Source organism: Calliopsis andreniformis, chromosome 10, assembly GCF_051401765.1.
Source record: "Calliopsis andreniformis isolate RMS-2024a chromosome 10, iyCalAndr_principal, whole genome shotgun sequence".
NCBI classification, from domain to species: Eukaryota; Metazoa; Arthropoda; class Insecta; order Hymenoptera; family Andrenidae; genus Calliopsis; species Calliopsis andreniformis.
Genome location: NC_135071.1, coordinates 14,687,640 through 14,703,696, shown reverse-complemented (window position 1 = coordinate 14,703,696; position 16,057 = coordinate 14,687,640). Strand labels below are relative to the sequence as shown.

The following is a 16,057-nucleotide window of genomic DNA, read 5'->3' as shown; positions in this document are numbered from 1 at the left end:
TTTTTTACACTTATTTTGCAGCAAATTCATGCTACTTGCTTTATATGATATTGATGAAATAATGTGCGTGTTTGCTCGGCTATATGTTCCTGAATTAAAGCAATAAAACTTTTCGAAAAAAAAGTATGTTCCGGTGAAGTCATTGAACGCACATCATCGCTAAGATCTCTGAGAACCAAAAAAGCAAAATTTCTTTATTCGCTATGGTTCGATACACCTGCAAGATATAAAATACTATAAATAAACTACAGGTTTTTTATGCATTTATCGAAAATTTAGAAAGTAGAGAAAAAAGTATATACAGAATAAAGTAATAAAGTATACAGAATATTCAAAAATGTAAAAAATAATAGATACAATTTCACGTTGTGATATTTGAAGAGTAAAACAGATCTTTATTTCGATTCTATTACGTCAGTTATATGCACAAAAGTATGAGTTTGCATAAACATCCGCAATTTAGCTATAAAAAGTACTATACTTAAAGTAAGCTGTAATTACAAGAATCAAGTTCTACTTAACTTACACATTCTAACAGAATATATAAAAATAAAGGCAGGAATTTGTGTGTGTACGTAATTCAGAGGAACATTGAGAGGTCAATTTCAAACGCTGAAATGTTTGAGCAGTATCGATTTCTAGAGTCTTTACTTATATCTACCACAGCGTGCGATTTAAATGTAGGCGCTGCGGATCACGAAATTCGTTCCACGAATAAACCAATTTTCCATCCTCCGCTAAACAGCGAATTACTTCCTTTATCGTGCCATTGATACGCAACCATTCCCTCGGCCCTTTACCACACAATTCCAACGCTTGTCCGTTCGTTTTCTTAGTGCCGCATATCCCTGGAACATCTATCGTGCACGTGTGTACATTTTATGTGTGTACAATACACTGTCATCTAAAGTGCTGAACGTAACCTTGAAAAGGCCACCCTCGGAGCGCAAGTTCAATCGCAGCGGGTGAAGTAACGCTTTTTCCCGTGTACACAGCCGAAGGAGACGTACTGTCGTGCTTGATAGCAGATCCTAATCTCTGATAAAATGTCGGCTTAATAAGTCGGGATATTATCAACAAGTGACGTTTTTAAATGTTGGTGCAGTGGTAAGGTGCGAAGCTTATAGGTTAGGGGAGCACACGGAAGTTCTCGTTGGAAAGGAACGAAAATGCCCTCGACGAATTAAGCGGTGAACGCCGCTGTTGTACTTGATAAGCGTCTCGTTTGAGTCAACATGGTGCAACGTCCAGTCGCGCCTAAGCGCAACGTCAGAATTCTGTTGATCGGTGACCGCGGGGTCGGCAAGACTTCTTTGATACTGTCGTTGGTGAGCGAAGAGTATGCAGAGGATGTGCCTTTCAAGGCCGAGGAAATCACGATACCGGCGGATGTTACGCCTGAGCAGGTGCCCACACACATTGTTGATTACTCAGGTGGGTGCAATATTTATTTTCATGAATGAGATAGAATGTGTTAATATCACTGATCGTTTTGGATCTGTGTTTTGCAGCTGCAGAACAAACCGAGGATCAGTTGACTGATGAGATTCAAAAGGCGCATGTAATTTGTGTTGTATATTCTGTGGTTGACGAGGACACGTTAGACAGAGCAGCTACTTATTGGTTACCATTGATCAGACGATGCTCATCTAATAATCGTTGTCCAATTGTTCTTGTGGGAAATAAGATTGACCTTGTTGATTATTCTACTATCGAGGTTTGTGAAGAAAATAAAGTTTAAGAGTATTGTATTTAAAGTTTTCGTGCGATTGATTTTGATCTTGTTTTTCATTTGCAGGCTGTATATCCTATAATGAAGGAGTTCACTGAAATTGAAAGTTGTATCGAGGTAAGATTATGTGTGTAGTAATATGCCTTGATTATTAGTGAACTAATTATTACTATCACTTACTATGCATTTGTTTTCAGTGTTCCGCCAAAACATTACAAAATGTTTCAGAAACATTTTATTATGCACAAAAAGCTGTTTTACATCCTACGACTCCATTATATAATTATGATACTCAGGAGGTATAATTTGTTATAAATTATGTATAATTATCAAAATCTTAATTTACTAATTTGTGTCAATATTTAGCTTACAGAAGAATGTAAAATTGCACTGCAAAGAATTTTTAAAGTAAGTATACATATTTAAAATTTGTATGTGTGTACTAAGTAGAGACAATATAATCTCCCCTATGTTTTAGACATGTGATTTGGATAACGATGGCTTATTAAATGATATGGAGCTAAATGCATTTCAGCAATGGTGCTTTAACACTCCATTGCAACCACAAGTTTTGGAAGATGTAAAGGCTGTATTATCAAAAAATATTCAAGATGGCATTTGCAATGGATGTGTTACTATGAAAGGTATTTTATACAGTTTGTCAAAGTAAATGTATGAGAATATACCTTCATTGATTGTAGGTTTTATGTATCTTCAATGTTTATTTATACAACGAGGGAGGAATGAGACTACTTGGGCTGTTCTGAGAAAATTTGGCTATGACAATGAATTGCAGATGTCCAAGGAATATATACATCCACCGTTAGTATGCAATTATTGCAAGTTATTGCAAGCTTATTTCATTCATATTAAATACACGTTTCATTCTGTTATACAGATTAAAGGTGCCTGCTGGTTGCACAACTGAATTGTCTCATAAGGGTCAAGAATTTTTAACATTGTTGTTCATGCAACATGATCGAGATAGAGATGGTGCTCTCTCACCATCGGAAATGGAATCATTATTTTCAAGGTGTTTGGCACCACCTTGGGGCAATGAATACAAGTACACAGTACCAACCAATGAAAAGGTTCATTTCTTGCCATTTCATTATTATATTCATCATGTACTGTACTCGTAATAAATGTTTCATCATTTTCTAACAGGGTTGGATCACATTTCAAGGCTACATGTGTCAATGGGCACTATTAACTCTTACAAATGTACGGAAAACGTTAGAGTATATGGCATACCTAGGTTATAATATGTATAATAATGAATGTCAAACAAACGCAATACTAGTCACACGCGAAAAAAAGCTAGATTTGGCAAAGAAACAATCAAGTAGAAATGTTTATACTTGTCACGTAATTGGACCGAAATGTAGTGGGAAAACAACATTGTGTAGAACGTTTATTGATCCCAAACTCGAGGTATATGCACGTGTACGTGTATAAATATACATTATCATATAAATATGACATTTGAGTGACGTGAATTATGATTGCAGAAATTAACTGATGAAATGGTTCCATCAAATTCACATGTAACTGTAAACACAGTACATGTGTATGGTCAAGAAAAGACAATAATTTTGCGAGATATAAATATTCACAAAGTTCAAGATGCTTTAACACCCGCACAAATTCAGTGTGACGCAGCAGCTCTAGTTTACGACGCTAGTAATCCTAAGTCGTTTGAATATATCGCACGAATTTATATTGTAAGCTACATCGTCTCAAACAAAGATGTACAAAGTATTTGCTATCATTTTATAACCAAATCCCTCTACTTTGTTTTAGAAATATTTTGCAGATAGTAAAATTCCTGTTCTGATAGTAGCAAATAAGAGTGATTTGTCTGAGGTGAAACAGGAATACTTGCTTCAACCAGTAAGTTTTTGCAATAAGTACAAACTGATGCCACCACAACCATATAGCATTTCTCGTACAGTACGACGTGAGATCTTCGTAAAGCTAGCAACAATGGCAGCTTTCCCGTAAGTTTGATTTTTCTAAATATTAAGTAATTAGTAGAGACAATTTGTACGAACATGAAAATGCTCCAAAACGTTCCATAATGTTAAGAAAGAGTCACGATTACCGGAAACCGTTACACAAAATTCAATAAATAGATTCACAGTTGCGTTGCATTTGTTTTGATGCTGTCAAACATTTTTATTTAATATTCTTTGTAGTTTTTAAGAGAGATAGGATATTTTTGAAATTGTACGACTATTAAACACTAACAAAAAGATTTCATGTTTAGCCGCTTTCAAGGAGCATGGGTATTATTTTACAGAGACAGGTTGGTCTGAATTTTTGCAACACCGTAAACATTGTAAGCTTGAGCAAATCGTGAACCACATTTTTTTGTCTATACTTCATTGCTCGTAGAATCAAGTTCAAACTCGTGAAATGTGTTAGGCGATTTGCTCAGATAAAGACAAGCCGCATGGTGAAGACTGTCGTAACATAGTCTTACGTCTTTTCAGTCGTTTGAGGCGTATGGTCCACATGTTGCTTGACAAACCCTCTCCCACTCAATGGTGGAGTTCATTTACAAGGTTTTTGTTCGTATTACAAATTTTTGTTTCTTTCACGGTGTGCTCATGACTTACAATATCAAAATAATACCAACATTATACAATTTTGCATGAGCATGAAACAATTAATCCTTGCCATGATTTTCTACACTTTTAAATGTATTCCAAAACTATACAGTTCTTTTTTAACATTAAGTGTAACAAGGTGTAATAAGATCAAACTCTGTTTTAATTAATATTTTTTTCGTTATAGCATAGCGTGTTCAGCTTATTATTCAACTCTGTACACGGATTTTAACATACTAAAGAATTTGTTTAGCATTTGTGTCTTTGTTACGAGATATAATTGTTGACATTTCAGACATATAAATCAATTTGGACTGATGCAAGGAGATTCAATCGTCTGGTGGAAAGCTGGTCTTGGAATTGCAGTTGCCACAGTCGCGGGCTTCGTGGTGATGCGTGTCTTAAATACAGAGAAAAGATAGTCTACCATAATTTTTTCTTGCACATTTAACTGCCTCCTTTGGTCGAGTATAAAGCCGTCTTTGAAAAACGCGTTAAGTTAATAAACTATGTTCTTAAATCATTAATTTCTTACGTGTCTTTGTATATGCTTTCGGAAAGGTAAAAACATTTTTGTATACCTTTTTCATCGATCAGTGCATTATTTCGTTTAATTCGTCGATTAACTACCATGATGTTTGTATTCATGTTGACATTTCATCCATATGTCGTGAAAGGCTTTGCACGAATCCAAGTTTTCGGTTTTAGAAGCACATTCGAAGAACTCTCGTATTTCAGGAACGCAAAGTCCTCGCGTCTCAGCAGAATCGCTAGATTCTGCTTTCACAAAGGGTCCACGATCTGCGGTTCCCGAAAATGTACTACCAATCGCTTGCCCCTTAAATATCAAATCAAATTACTATTTACATGTAAAAGAAAATCAATATTTGCACTCACCACGACAGAACCAAGAGCAACTCCCGCTGCGGTACTAGCAGCATTTTGAAAAACAGAAGACTGACTGCTATTTGCCCGTTGTTCGCTCGGTGCACCTTTTGCCTTGAATCTAAATGAATATATACTTAAATTGTGCATAGATAACGTTAGTACAAAAATTAGTACTATCTATTTATTAAAAGAGTAATGTATTCTACACTTCTCATTTTAAATCTTAATCATGCTATGTTCGATAAAAAAAAACGGTTCATACTGAATCATTTCTTATGTTCCCAAAATTTCAATTTGAACATTACATCAGCCAATAGTCATTTAGTGTAAGTAGCACTGTCTGCAATACCCCCTGTCAGTTATCCAAATACCTTAGATTGTTTGAATACTGATATAATTATATCTCATGTATCATAATGGTTCTAAAATGCATGCAAGAGGGAAGGGTTGAACATAAATCAAGCATATAGATGTACATAAGAATTAGTTTATTCATAAATTGTTTAAACATAAACGTATTTCCAATGTTTCATCCGATTAAACGCAGACTACATTTTCATAATACATGTAGAAAATAATTGATATAAATTTTTTAACATAATCGTGTAGAAACAACATTTTATATAACCTGTCAAATTAATTCAAAAAATATTGTTTTCCTAAATTTTTCCTATAATTGCTACTCCATTTCTCCTGGAATACTGTTTTTAAATCAAATCTGAAACAAAAGCAGACAAATTGCATATATTACTGTCATTCAACATCTGAAGTTTCAAAAACTTTCTAAACTAAATACTCACTGTGAGAAGCTTTGCATTGGCGAATAGCTTCATTGAATCCCTCGCACAGAGTCAGATCAGTCTGATTCTGAGCGCAATCTAAGAACTGTTTAATTTCCCATGCGCAAGCTCCACCGGCAGGTGCAGAGGCTGGTGCACTCTGTGCCACTGGAGCTGCAGCAGGTGCAGCAGCAGTTTCACTGGAACCACCACTGAAGAGACCAGTGACAGCATGTCCAATGGTGTGACCAACAGCAGATCCAATGGCTACACCTCCAGCAGTAGCAGCCATTTGTCCCATGAGGGATGGCTGCTGAGGTTGAGCAACCATAGGTGCTGATGGGGGAACATGTGCTGGAGGTTGAGCTGCAACTCGAGCTGGAGCTGCTGCAACTGGCCTAACTCTATAAAAGAAAAGAATAGAAATTATGTCATATTATGATGAAATATTAACATAACAGAAACCAAGAAAGTATGTATGATTAACTTAATGTCAAGACTGCGTTGGACAATGGACGACGTGCTACATGCTTAAAAAATGATTATCAGATAATCAGAAGCACTGTTACAATTAAAAATAAGTGAAAAATACTTACGTCCTTGGTGGAGGAGCAGCTGCACGTCCTCGTCGTGGCATGTTTAAGATTATTGCACGTTGAACTTTGCACAATCACAATAAACGTCCTCTTGCTCGCGAATTTCTTTAAAGACTGCGACTAATGCGTTAGTTCCTAATCTTTGTTACGCAACCCAACGTTTTACGCCGACTCAGAACGAATCACGTGAACTTTCCAGAAATAAAACAGGAAATCAACTATGACGGATATGAAGCATACTTCAGCTCTATTCAAAATCGATAGAAATTCAAGAGAATTATGATTGCGTAACACGATAAATTCAATGAACAACGATTAATTTCGTTAAATAACTTAGTTGCATACGTCTGTCATAATTGTCGTCAAGAATTTGCCAGAATATTCATAAGAAGTCAACTTCATATTAAACGAAATACGAGCGATGATGTTGGCAAACATGATGCATTTTTATAATTAACAATTTGATATCTCATTATGTTACGTATACGTATAATAAATTAAATTATTGGTATAAGAAGATGTCAGTTATTTGAGGATATAAAACGCAACTTATTTTTATGCTGAAAATGTTGTTACTTAGAAACAGAGAGTTTATATTGATTTTCTTGCAATTGTGTTACGAATTTTGAATCAGTATTGCACGATTTCGCGTAAAATATTCTGTTTTTAGATGTTTACTCATAATAAGTATATGTTTAATTGATTTCTATTATAGAATATTTACTAAACTAAAGATAATTTATAAAAGGTAAACATGTAAAATATGTATATGTCATGAGATATAACATACACTTATTCGTATTTGCATATAAGATTTATCGTCTACTGGCTAGTGGAAATTGAATATTATATAATTTAGAAAACGAATGGTGTTTTCAAATTATCTATTTTACCTTTTTTGCTGGGATGGTGGAGTGGAAGATGACGATTGATACGGTGACGAAACTCGAGTTCGCCTTCCGCTTTTTTGCTCGCTCTTCCTTCGTCCGAACATTACGATTATATTTTTAAAAAACTTTCTAAAATTTAGTAGATGACCATTTTCCAATGATTTATATAATAAAAAATGGGAATAGCAGAACAGTCTTACATGCTAATAATAATGTTACTAAATTATATTTTGGTTAGCATTATTTTTGTGGTAGACATATCAATGAAGTATGCGTAAAAAAATTTATAAAGTGTACAATAATTTAGTGATTCGTAATTCGCTAGTTAATGAACGTGTTCTGTTTCTCTCTATTTTGTTTATGCAATTCGAGTCATTTGACGTTATCTCAAGAGCAACTGCGTTTCGTCAGAATTCTGTCAGAATTCAACCAGATGGCGCTCTATTCTTATTTCAACATCGTATTTGATTTCCCAACAGATGGTATAGAATCGCAACAAAACAATTTTCATTTTTTGGCTATTTAAGGTGTCGCCAAACATTCAGATGTCAGTGGTTTCTTTTTATTTGTACGAAAATCCTACGATCAACATTCCACTCATATCACTCTAATTAAATCAAGTGCCTCGATACACGCTGATTTATATTCCTCAAGAATTATTTGGTAATCCAGCAAAGACTACAAACGACATTTAATGAGCAACCACCAAACAACGGAAAGATTCGAAGGCTGACAGAATTCACATGCCGTGTTCAAACTACAAATTGAAAGTCTGCAGTGACCTCTATCCTCGCTCTTCCTAATTTGTGAGGTGACTCAATAATTCCGCATCTCATATCATTTACAACTTCAAGCACTCCATAGATATGGATCTTCCTGGTCCAGCCGCTTCATCAGTCACCTCTTTGAATTTCAGAGCCAACCCTGCTATTCACGGGATTCCTCGGTCACGAATCGAGTGAATCGACCAGCCTCGAAGCAGATCGATTCAGTCGATAACGATCCATTTGCAAAGATTACAATTATCGAAGGCTCGAACAAAGGGGATCGACGTTATCGCTGCGTAAGCGCGATGGAACGCAGAGGTCCTCGTTCGAAATTCGAAACCGCGATAGAGGGAAAGAGACGAAGGGAAAACGCCAGAGGGAAACGAAGACGGTCGAAACACGGTGGGAAGTGTCCCGAGCGTAGGAGAGAGACGACATAGCAGTCAGCGAGCGGCGCAGCCAGTTTCTGCGTCGTTTCTTCTGTCTCTGGTGCAGTGTTATCGGCCCCTGTTATCGTCGTGCAACACGTGTCAATATAGGCGCGCGTTGGTCGCGGCGGCGGGTGCATTCACCGACACATGCGCACATCAGTTGAACCCGTGCTCTTCATAAACCGGCGGGAACACGTTGCTCGTGACTCAGTGTACACGATGCCACGGCTTGGCCGCGATAGACGAACGCGTCTCACGTACACACGCCCTTCTCTTTCCTCGATTTTCCACGCTCGTGCACCCGCGACCGTTTCCCGTCTGGTCGCGTTTTCTTGACACGCGCGCCGCCGAGCACACGCGTGACACCACGTCCTCGCCGTCGCGTGTGCACCAACGCGGGTCGAGCCAGTGTTTTGACAAGGGATCAGCGCGGTACCGATGCATCGGTACGCCAGAGGCAAGCACCGAATCGTCGCTGGTTAACTCGGTGAACCAGGCCCGATCCTCGAAGGAATGACCGTCCAGTTGATGCTGGAGGAAGATCGACAGATCGACGCAGCACGTTCTCGCGACCGCGGTGAGTGAATGTTTTTGTTTTCTTCGTTCGTCGCCACACACGTGACTCTCGAACGCTTCGGTGGTCCGTCAGGCGGACTGTTGACTCCGCGGACTCCTCGCGACGCCTTTCTGCCCGTTTCAGACTCGATCGTGGAAACTGACGTAATATCGAACGGTGACGGTGAAACATCGTCTGTGACAGCGATGAGGAGAGAAAGATAGAGAGAAAGAGGGAGAGAGGTTGCTCTGTTACTCGTGCACGCTCGCTAATATAATAAGAAGGGACAGAGACCGGAAGTCTGGGTTAAATAAAGAACCGATGCGATACCGAAAATAACCTCCATAGATTCTCGTTCGAGTTACGGCGAATTTAAGGCGCAGGCTGAGATCGCGTCCTCGCCGGCGGAGACGACAGGCGGTTTCACCGCTTCGACGTCCCTGATGACGCGCAGATAAAGTGCTGTCGCGGCTCCTTCTTTCTCATGGGCTCTCCTTGTCCATCGGTTTTCCTTCCCTTGAAATTTCTCGAAGAGCATCACCCCTGCGTCGTAGCCCAAAATTATTCTTCCCGGTAACGTGGACGCGTGGCAAGCCCGCCGCGGAATTGCGCACTTCTTTCGTGGCGCTGTGCCAATTTCGAGGGTTCAGGTACTCCGTATCGGTACACGTACAGGGTGGCTCTTTGTTCGCGCTGGCCGCGTTAGAGGCGGGTGACACGGAGGCAGAAAAATTCGCGAAAAACTCGGTGACCTTCGTTTGACTTTGTTTTGCAGCCGGTGTCACGTTGTTGCCAGAAGCTATTGTTTTTGATAAAGATAGTCGCGTGACTGATTTTGCCTGTGTCGTAGAGTTCGTTGTATTCTATTGCTACGAGTAATTCCACTGAATCATTTATGAGTGAAGTATTCGGAACACTTGACGTGAATATTAAGTAGGCGTGAGGATTATTACAGTTGAGAAACCAAGTCGATGGATTATAGTTCTGGAAGAATACAGTCCCAGATAGCACATGTGGTCTTGTAGATGTTTGTTTTGTATCCACTTTATGTCTGAACGTTGTACGATATAGTTTGGACGTCTTAAACACGTCTATTTTTGTCTGAACGTCTTGTAGACATAATCTGGACTTCTTTTGGACATTTTTAGGATTTTACTGGATGTCCTTAAGACGTTGTTAAGGCGTCTCTGTACTGTATAGGATAAGGCGAAAATAGTTACTCTGTCATATAATTCTCTGAACGTAGGTTTTTATATGAGCTGTATAAAATTGAAATTGGCAGTTGAACCAGTCGTTCCTGTGAAAGTTAGTGAAAATAGCTTATGAACAATTTTAATTTAACACTACAACTTGTGGTTGCAAAGCATAGTCATTGGAACGATGTTGACGTTCGTCACTTTGGAGTACTGTTTATTAAATACACCGGTGACCTAATGAAGTGCATAATCGTTCCGTACAGACAGCACCAAGTAATCAGGAGACCATTATGAATAATTAATTGGCCAAGTTGTATTATGTGTCGTTGAAAGACGAAGTTTCTTGTTTGGAACGGTATTCATAGACGTTCCGTCTGAAATTGATTGCCAGGGAAAAATACAGGTGCAAGATGTAATTTTTCTATTTCAAAAGAAATTGATGGCCTTAAATAGAAACGTTAGGAGTACTGTTATTAGCTCTTTGCATATATACGACTAAAATCCATGTATGTACACGAAACTTATCTCGCCTCAGGGTCAAGCGCCATCATGGATAATAATACGTTACGCGTGTTTGGCCTTACATTATCTGTCGCTAATAAGAAAACATTCTATTCCGCCAATGCGCATCACAGTTCCGAAAAATTCTCGTATTATTACTGATAAAAATGTGCGCCAATCTCTTTCCTCATTCTATAAAAAACGGAAATGGGGAGCATTCGATTTACGTTAATCAATCATTTCTAGTGTTTCTTTCCTGGTTCCAAGGTGCATTCGTATTATAAGTAGATTTCATACGAGACTACCCTGATACGCAGCAATGACTCATCATCAGCATTTTCGATGATAAGAATTCTTTGAAAAGAACCATTTGATCTCAGTCTCAGATCTCCAATTGATTACAATAACCAGGTATTAATAATTTCATCACGTAATAATAATTTTTACTCGATCCATCAGACTTAATCCTCTAAAAATGATGTAAACCAAGTTTCACTTAGTTCTACTTTCGAATTAATACGAACTTGGAAAAGAACTATGGATGTACTAAATTCTACTGAACAATTTAGCAAAGTAGAAAAGAAGCAAAAGGTCTTAACATAAATTTTCAGGTCCATAGACCTACTTACAATAAACGATAAGATATCATTTGAGATACCTAACGTGTCTTTAATTCGTTTGCTCCGTTAAGCCAATAAATTAATTAGTCTTAATTGAGTTATTAAACGATGTGTTAAAATGTATCACATATTTGAGGTTAGCTTCGATGAGAAAATGTTCAGTCTATCACAGCCACGTGATCCACAGCGGAAATAAAGCGGAAATTCTGGAGTGCCATCGATCGATGTCTATTTCGGTATAGGAAAACGTTTCTACTTTATCGATTTCTCGTGCGTCTGCTTTTCGTGAATCACGTCGTATACAAAGCAATCATAGGATGCATTGCATCACTATTCACGGCTTAATCTTTTCCCTATAGTTCTTCACGTACACGAAAGTTAACCTCGATAAAACACTTTAGGGCAAATGGCCTTTCAACCCGAGTCAAGGTTCGTTGGCCTGCAGCTCAAGGAGACGGGAAGATATTCATGAAGGGACTCGCGGGCTTCCCGTGGAATCGATGCGAGAACGCAGTCGCGAATAAAAACCGTGAACGCAATAGAGCTCTATAAACCGAAGCCTTTTACGCGTTTATAAATGCGACGTATTTCGCAGTTGCACGCTGCAGCTCGGATGCAGAGCTCATTGTTTAATTATCGAGTGAGCAACAAAACAGCCGCCGTTTATTGCGCAGCGACTCGGTATCAGAAGTTCCAGATGAAATGAAAACTTTGATCGTAAAGCGCTCTCAAGGAGCGTTGGCTTACCATTACTTTCGAATATTTACTAAGAATATCATGACTAATCACGATAAACAGATGAAGACGTCACATGCAGCGTACGAGGACGAAACTGTGCTTAACTTTGTTTAATATCGTAATTGACGCGCAGAAACTGATAAAATTTATGGTTCCAAAATTTTCTGCCCTCTAAAAGAGAGTACGAATTTCGCGTCGTCATGATGTCTCTGCCGAAGAAAGAGTTATTTTCGGAGAGCGTCGTAGAGATAGGATGCTCGAATTAGATCGCGCCAGTCGGATAATTTGCTGCAAGTTGAACACCCTGTATATATTGAAGTCATCTGTTTACATATATACAGTATCGAAGCACAGCGGTCGAGGCTTGCACGTGAGAGTCTCGAATCGAGGACGGAGACGTTTGAAATGAGGAAAAGTAACGGGGCGAGTAACGGGTTGAATTTAACGCATCTTGCCGTTACGAGCACGTTGGTAAAGGTAGTCGTCAGGTCACAGTGGATCATATAACTCCGTGACCGAGTGCACGTCGATAATGTATACATCCCTTGATCACGGAAGACCTATTTACAAATATTTTCGCTCTATGGGAAAACGCTCGGCGCTCAAGAGAGCCATCGAACATGATGGATCGACTTGGTCGGTAACATGGGGAGAGATTGACTTCGTCGGTAATAGCTTCATCCTGCTCCACGGAGTTCCGTTCGAGAGAATCTTAACTCTTTATCGATAGCGATGACGCAGCACGCTTTCTTGAGAATCTTGGACACTGGACGCGTTGGGGAAAAATGGAGTAGTCATCGTGCTTCTTGGAATACGGTCGCACTGTTCCAGGAAGATTGTGATATCGTTCCTCGCGTGAATGAATTGATGTAATAGGATTTCCGGAATTCCGTCACCTTTCGCGATTTCGCTGCACAGGAATTTAAATAGCTTAATAACTTAACTCTGGCATGACACATTGTTTTCTTCGAACTGTTATATGGTACACTGGATTTTAGAAGCTTAGTGCGATTTTTATACATTTTGAATGCGTAGAAAAAAATATACAGAACATTTTTATTAGCACTTATAAAATCTAAGCTATGGTAAGATGTAAGATGGTTTAAAAAAAAAAAGATTTCTAATACTCTAGATCTGAAAACTATTCACCCTAAACCAGTTATTGCAGTTATTTTATACGAAGAGTCGAAATTGAATACTTCGAGGGTATATTTTAACCCCTTTCAGGCTTCCTAGAATAAAAATTGATTTTCATTTCTCATGCAAGCCATGAAAGTCATCAGCGATAACCAATATCCTTGCAGAAATCGGAAGAAGGTCTCAATCCCCGAAAAACATGGATTTCACGACGTATGAAGTACCTCGATACAGTATGTTCTAGAGAGGAGTGAAATTTGGCTCGAGGAATATAGAAAATATCGTACGACGCTGAAACGAGCCGAAGCCGAGCTGTAGCGCGCAAGTGCTCCACAGTGGGAGAGCATGGTGATCTTTGGGGGGGTTGAAGGATAGTGGGGGATCGTGGAAGGAGCGGTTAAACGCGAGGAAGCAAGGGTACGAGCGCGTATATACCGGCACTAATGACACGTTGCGGCAAACACGCGTTTCAAGCTCTTACGAGCGTTACGTTCCCACTGGTCGAGCCTCCCAACGTGTCTCGTTCGCGATGATCCCGACTGATTTGCGAGTGTGCCACCAGAGCACGCGATCAGCCAAATGGCTTACGTAAGTTACGCGGTAACGTCGATTGCCTCAAGCGAATTGTCACGCTCCTTTTTTTAACGCACCACCGAGTGAGTGCTCGAAGAGATCCGACCGAGCGACCACGGCTCTCGCGAACGTCCACGCGTCGCGGCGGAAGTCGCCCACGAAGGGCCCACGACGCTCGTTCGTTTTCTTTCCGCGAAAAAACGAAACGCAGTTGCCGGCTATCGCCCGCTTACGATGCGTCGCCCTTCGAGCCGATGACATAAAACCGCGAACAGTGCAGCGTAACGATCGTGCTCGCCGACGCGCGAGGGGGTACCTGAGGCGAGCGAATTTCGAATGGCAAAGTGTGTCGTGCACGAAATACGAACTCGGTTGACGAGCGTGCAGTGCTGACCCAGAAACCACTCGAAGCGGTAACTATCATCGGCGCGGACAAATCTCGCATCGGTGCCAAGAAAAAAAAAACCGACCAGCGACAGAGGAATGCGAGCATTGTTCCTTCGACTCTCCTCAAGAGAATCGCCGAGCTCATCTTTCGAATCTGGAGGCTTACCTATCCGAACCACGACGACCGCGGTTTCAAATTTCGCGCCGCGAGGAGCAGACCACGATCTTCGTTACCCCAGTGACGCAAGCCACGGTTGTTCCATCGAAGAGGAATATTCTGAACGATAATCGACAAGGGGACGGGAGGAAGCAGGTGGGACTCAAATGCTTCGATCATCCTCATCGTCTATAACGGTCGGAGACTGTTCGAAGTATCCCGAGGAGTTCCATTTCTGCGATTCGTCTGGTTTGTGGCAACAGACTCGCCGACCCGTCTATAAAGCGCGTAGTTCAGGCCCGCCGCGGAGTTGACGCACTGCTCGCGATCGTTGCGCGATATCTCGTGTGTTTCGGAACACGCGGCCGTGTGTGTTCACAGTCGCGTCTCGTGCTAGCATTTCGCGATTTTTGACGGGCCTGGGGTTCCAGCCGACCGTGGCGAGGAAAGTGCGTGCGGTGAGGTAACAGGAGAACGAGGAAGTGTGTGTGTCCGCTAGGGGATCGAAGGGAATCGAACGGAATCGAGGGGGATCGAAGCTCGAGCAGAATGGAAGACACAGAAGCGAGAATCACGCCGGGCATGAGCGGCGTGTCCCTGCTCGTGCTCGCGAGCACGTTGTTCCTCGGCGGTGTGCTCCTCGTGATCGGCTACATCGTTCGCCGGTTGTCACGGGCCGACAAATCGACGGACACGACGAAAAGTAAGCATTGCCATTGGTTCGTTTCGTTGCAGCAGCGCGAGTCCTGGATGGAAATCGCGCGAGCGCGTTGCCTGCCTCCACGCTGTCGGGATGCTCGAGTAATTTTCTTCTTTTTTTCCTCGCGCTTTTCACTTGCGAACCTCGATCACCGAGACGCGCTAGACACGAGGCGTTAGGCGAAACGAGTCACGTGACGGCGCGGCGTATCTAATTGCCGGGGCGAGAAAAAAATTCCTCTCGTGGTTTTATCTGCGCTGAACTTGTGGAGATAAACTGTTTTCTTATAGAGTTTGGCGGGCTTTCTGCACAGTTTCGCTGAGTGGCATTAGATACTTTCGAACGATAATCAGTGGTGATGTATTGTGAGAGAGGTCGATGCGTGTTTCTCATGATTCGGATATTGTATTTGCAATTTTAAGTGGGATTCGTTTCTCAGTCAATGGAGGGTAAATTTGATGGATTAAGATCGAGAAGCGATAGCTGTGCGTTCTGAGAAATTTTCGAGGCGAGCGCTGGTCGAACCGACCTCGTGCCAATACTCGAAGAATTGGCGGGAAATTACGCTCTCGCGAAGAATGCAGTTCCGGAGAGCGTGGGTTAAGACTCGTTCACATTGGCAACTTCAGGTTGCTTGGGTTCGATCTTATTTCGGCTGATTTATTTCACTTGTTAGTTATGTGGTACAGTAATTTGAAATATTTCAAGTCGATAAAAAAGTACCCTTCAAATCGCAAGTAAAGTAAATAAAACAAGTTTTCATTCATAAAATAGTTTGTATTTTAGTGCTTGAAGTT

The 16,057-nt window shown here is 40.6% G+C and overlaps 4 protein-coding genes across 14 annotated transcripts in view; 2 read left to right on the top strand and 2 right to left on the bottom strand.

Moving 5' to 3' along the window:
* Positions 1-731: 731 nt before the first annotated feature.
* Miro (mitochondrial Rho GTPase) lies at positions 732-4,871 on the top strand. Of its 9 annotated transcripts, none has more exons than XM_076387273.1 (14): positions 732-1,434; positions 1,512-1,717; positions 1,820-1,849; positions 1,930-2,031; positions 2,099-2,140; positions 2,211-2,376; positions 2,434-2,554; positions 2,631-2,823; positions 2,900-3,178; positions 3,244-3,456; positions 3,536-3,732; positions 4,002-4,040; positions 4,228-4,305; positions 4,640-4,871. In XM_076387273.1, the coding sequence occupies exons 1-14, from the start codon at positions 1,236-1,238 to the stop codon at positions 4,764-4,766; spliced, it is 1,992 nt and encodes a 663-aa protein (XP_076243388.1). In that variant the 5' UTR covers positions 732-1,235; the 3' UTR covers positions 4,767-4,871. The 9 variants fall into 9 exon arrangements, with proteins under 9 accessions (XP_076243388.1, XP_076243387.1, XP_076243386.1 ...); XM_076387272.1 differs by having other exon boundaries at positions 1,799-1,849; positions 2,900-3,166; positions 4,228-4,299; XM_076387271.1 differs by having other exon boundaries at positions 1,799-1,849; positions 2,900-3,166.
* On the bottom strand, positions 3,832-7,721 carry LOC143184802 (uncharacterized). Of its 2 annotated transcripts, none has more exons than XM_076387280.1 (4): positions 7,501-7,721; positions 5,242-5,350; positions 4,926-5,182; positions 3,832-4,744 (listed from the first exon to the last, which is right to left on the bottom strand). In XM_076387280.1, exons 1-3 carry the CDS (start codon positions 7,599-7,601, stop codon positions 4,967-4,969), a joined length of 426 nt encoding a protein of 141 aa, XP_076243395.1. In that variant the 5' UTR covers positions 7,602-7,721; the 3' UTR covers positions 3,832-4,744; positions 4,926-4,966. The 2 variants fall into 2 exon arrangements, with proteins under 2 accessions (XP_076243395.1, XP_076243396.1); XM_076387281.1 differs by having other exon boundaries at positions 4,701-4,824.
* Positions 5,706-6,766, bottom strand: Chchd2 (Coiled-coil-helix-coiled-coil-helix domain containing 2). Its single transcript, XM_076387279.1, has 3 exons — positions 6,608-6,766; positions 6,033-6,415; positions 5,706-5,950 (listed from the first exon to the last, which is right to left on the bottom strand). The coding sequence occupies exons 1-3, from the start codon at positions 6,646-6,648 to the stop codon at positions 5,940-5,942; spliced, it is 435 nt and encodes a 144-aa protein (XP_076243394.1). The 5' UTR covers positions 6,649-6,766; the 3' UTR covers positions 5,706-5,939.
* A 7,250-nt stretch (positions 7,722-14,971) lies between the features above and the next one.
* LOC143184798 (transducin beta-like protein 2) overlaps positions 14,972-16,057 on the top strand; it is a 51,635-nt gene continuing 50,549 nt past the window's right edge. Inside the window, exon 1 of one of the 2 annotated variants that reach the window (XM_076387268.1) lies at positions 14,972-15,263. In XM_076387268.1, coding sequence (XP_076243383.1) covers positions 15,110-15,263 — 154 coding nt within the window. In that variant the 5' untranslated portion in view covers positions 14,972-15,109. The remainder of the gene's footprint in view (positions 15,264-16,057) is intronic. The other variant, XM_076387266.1, reaches the window with a different exon arrangement.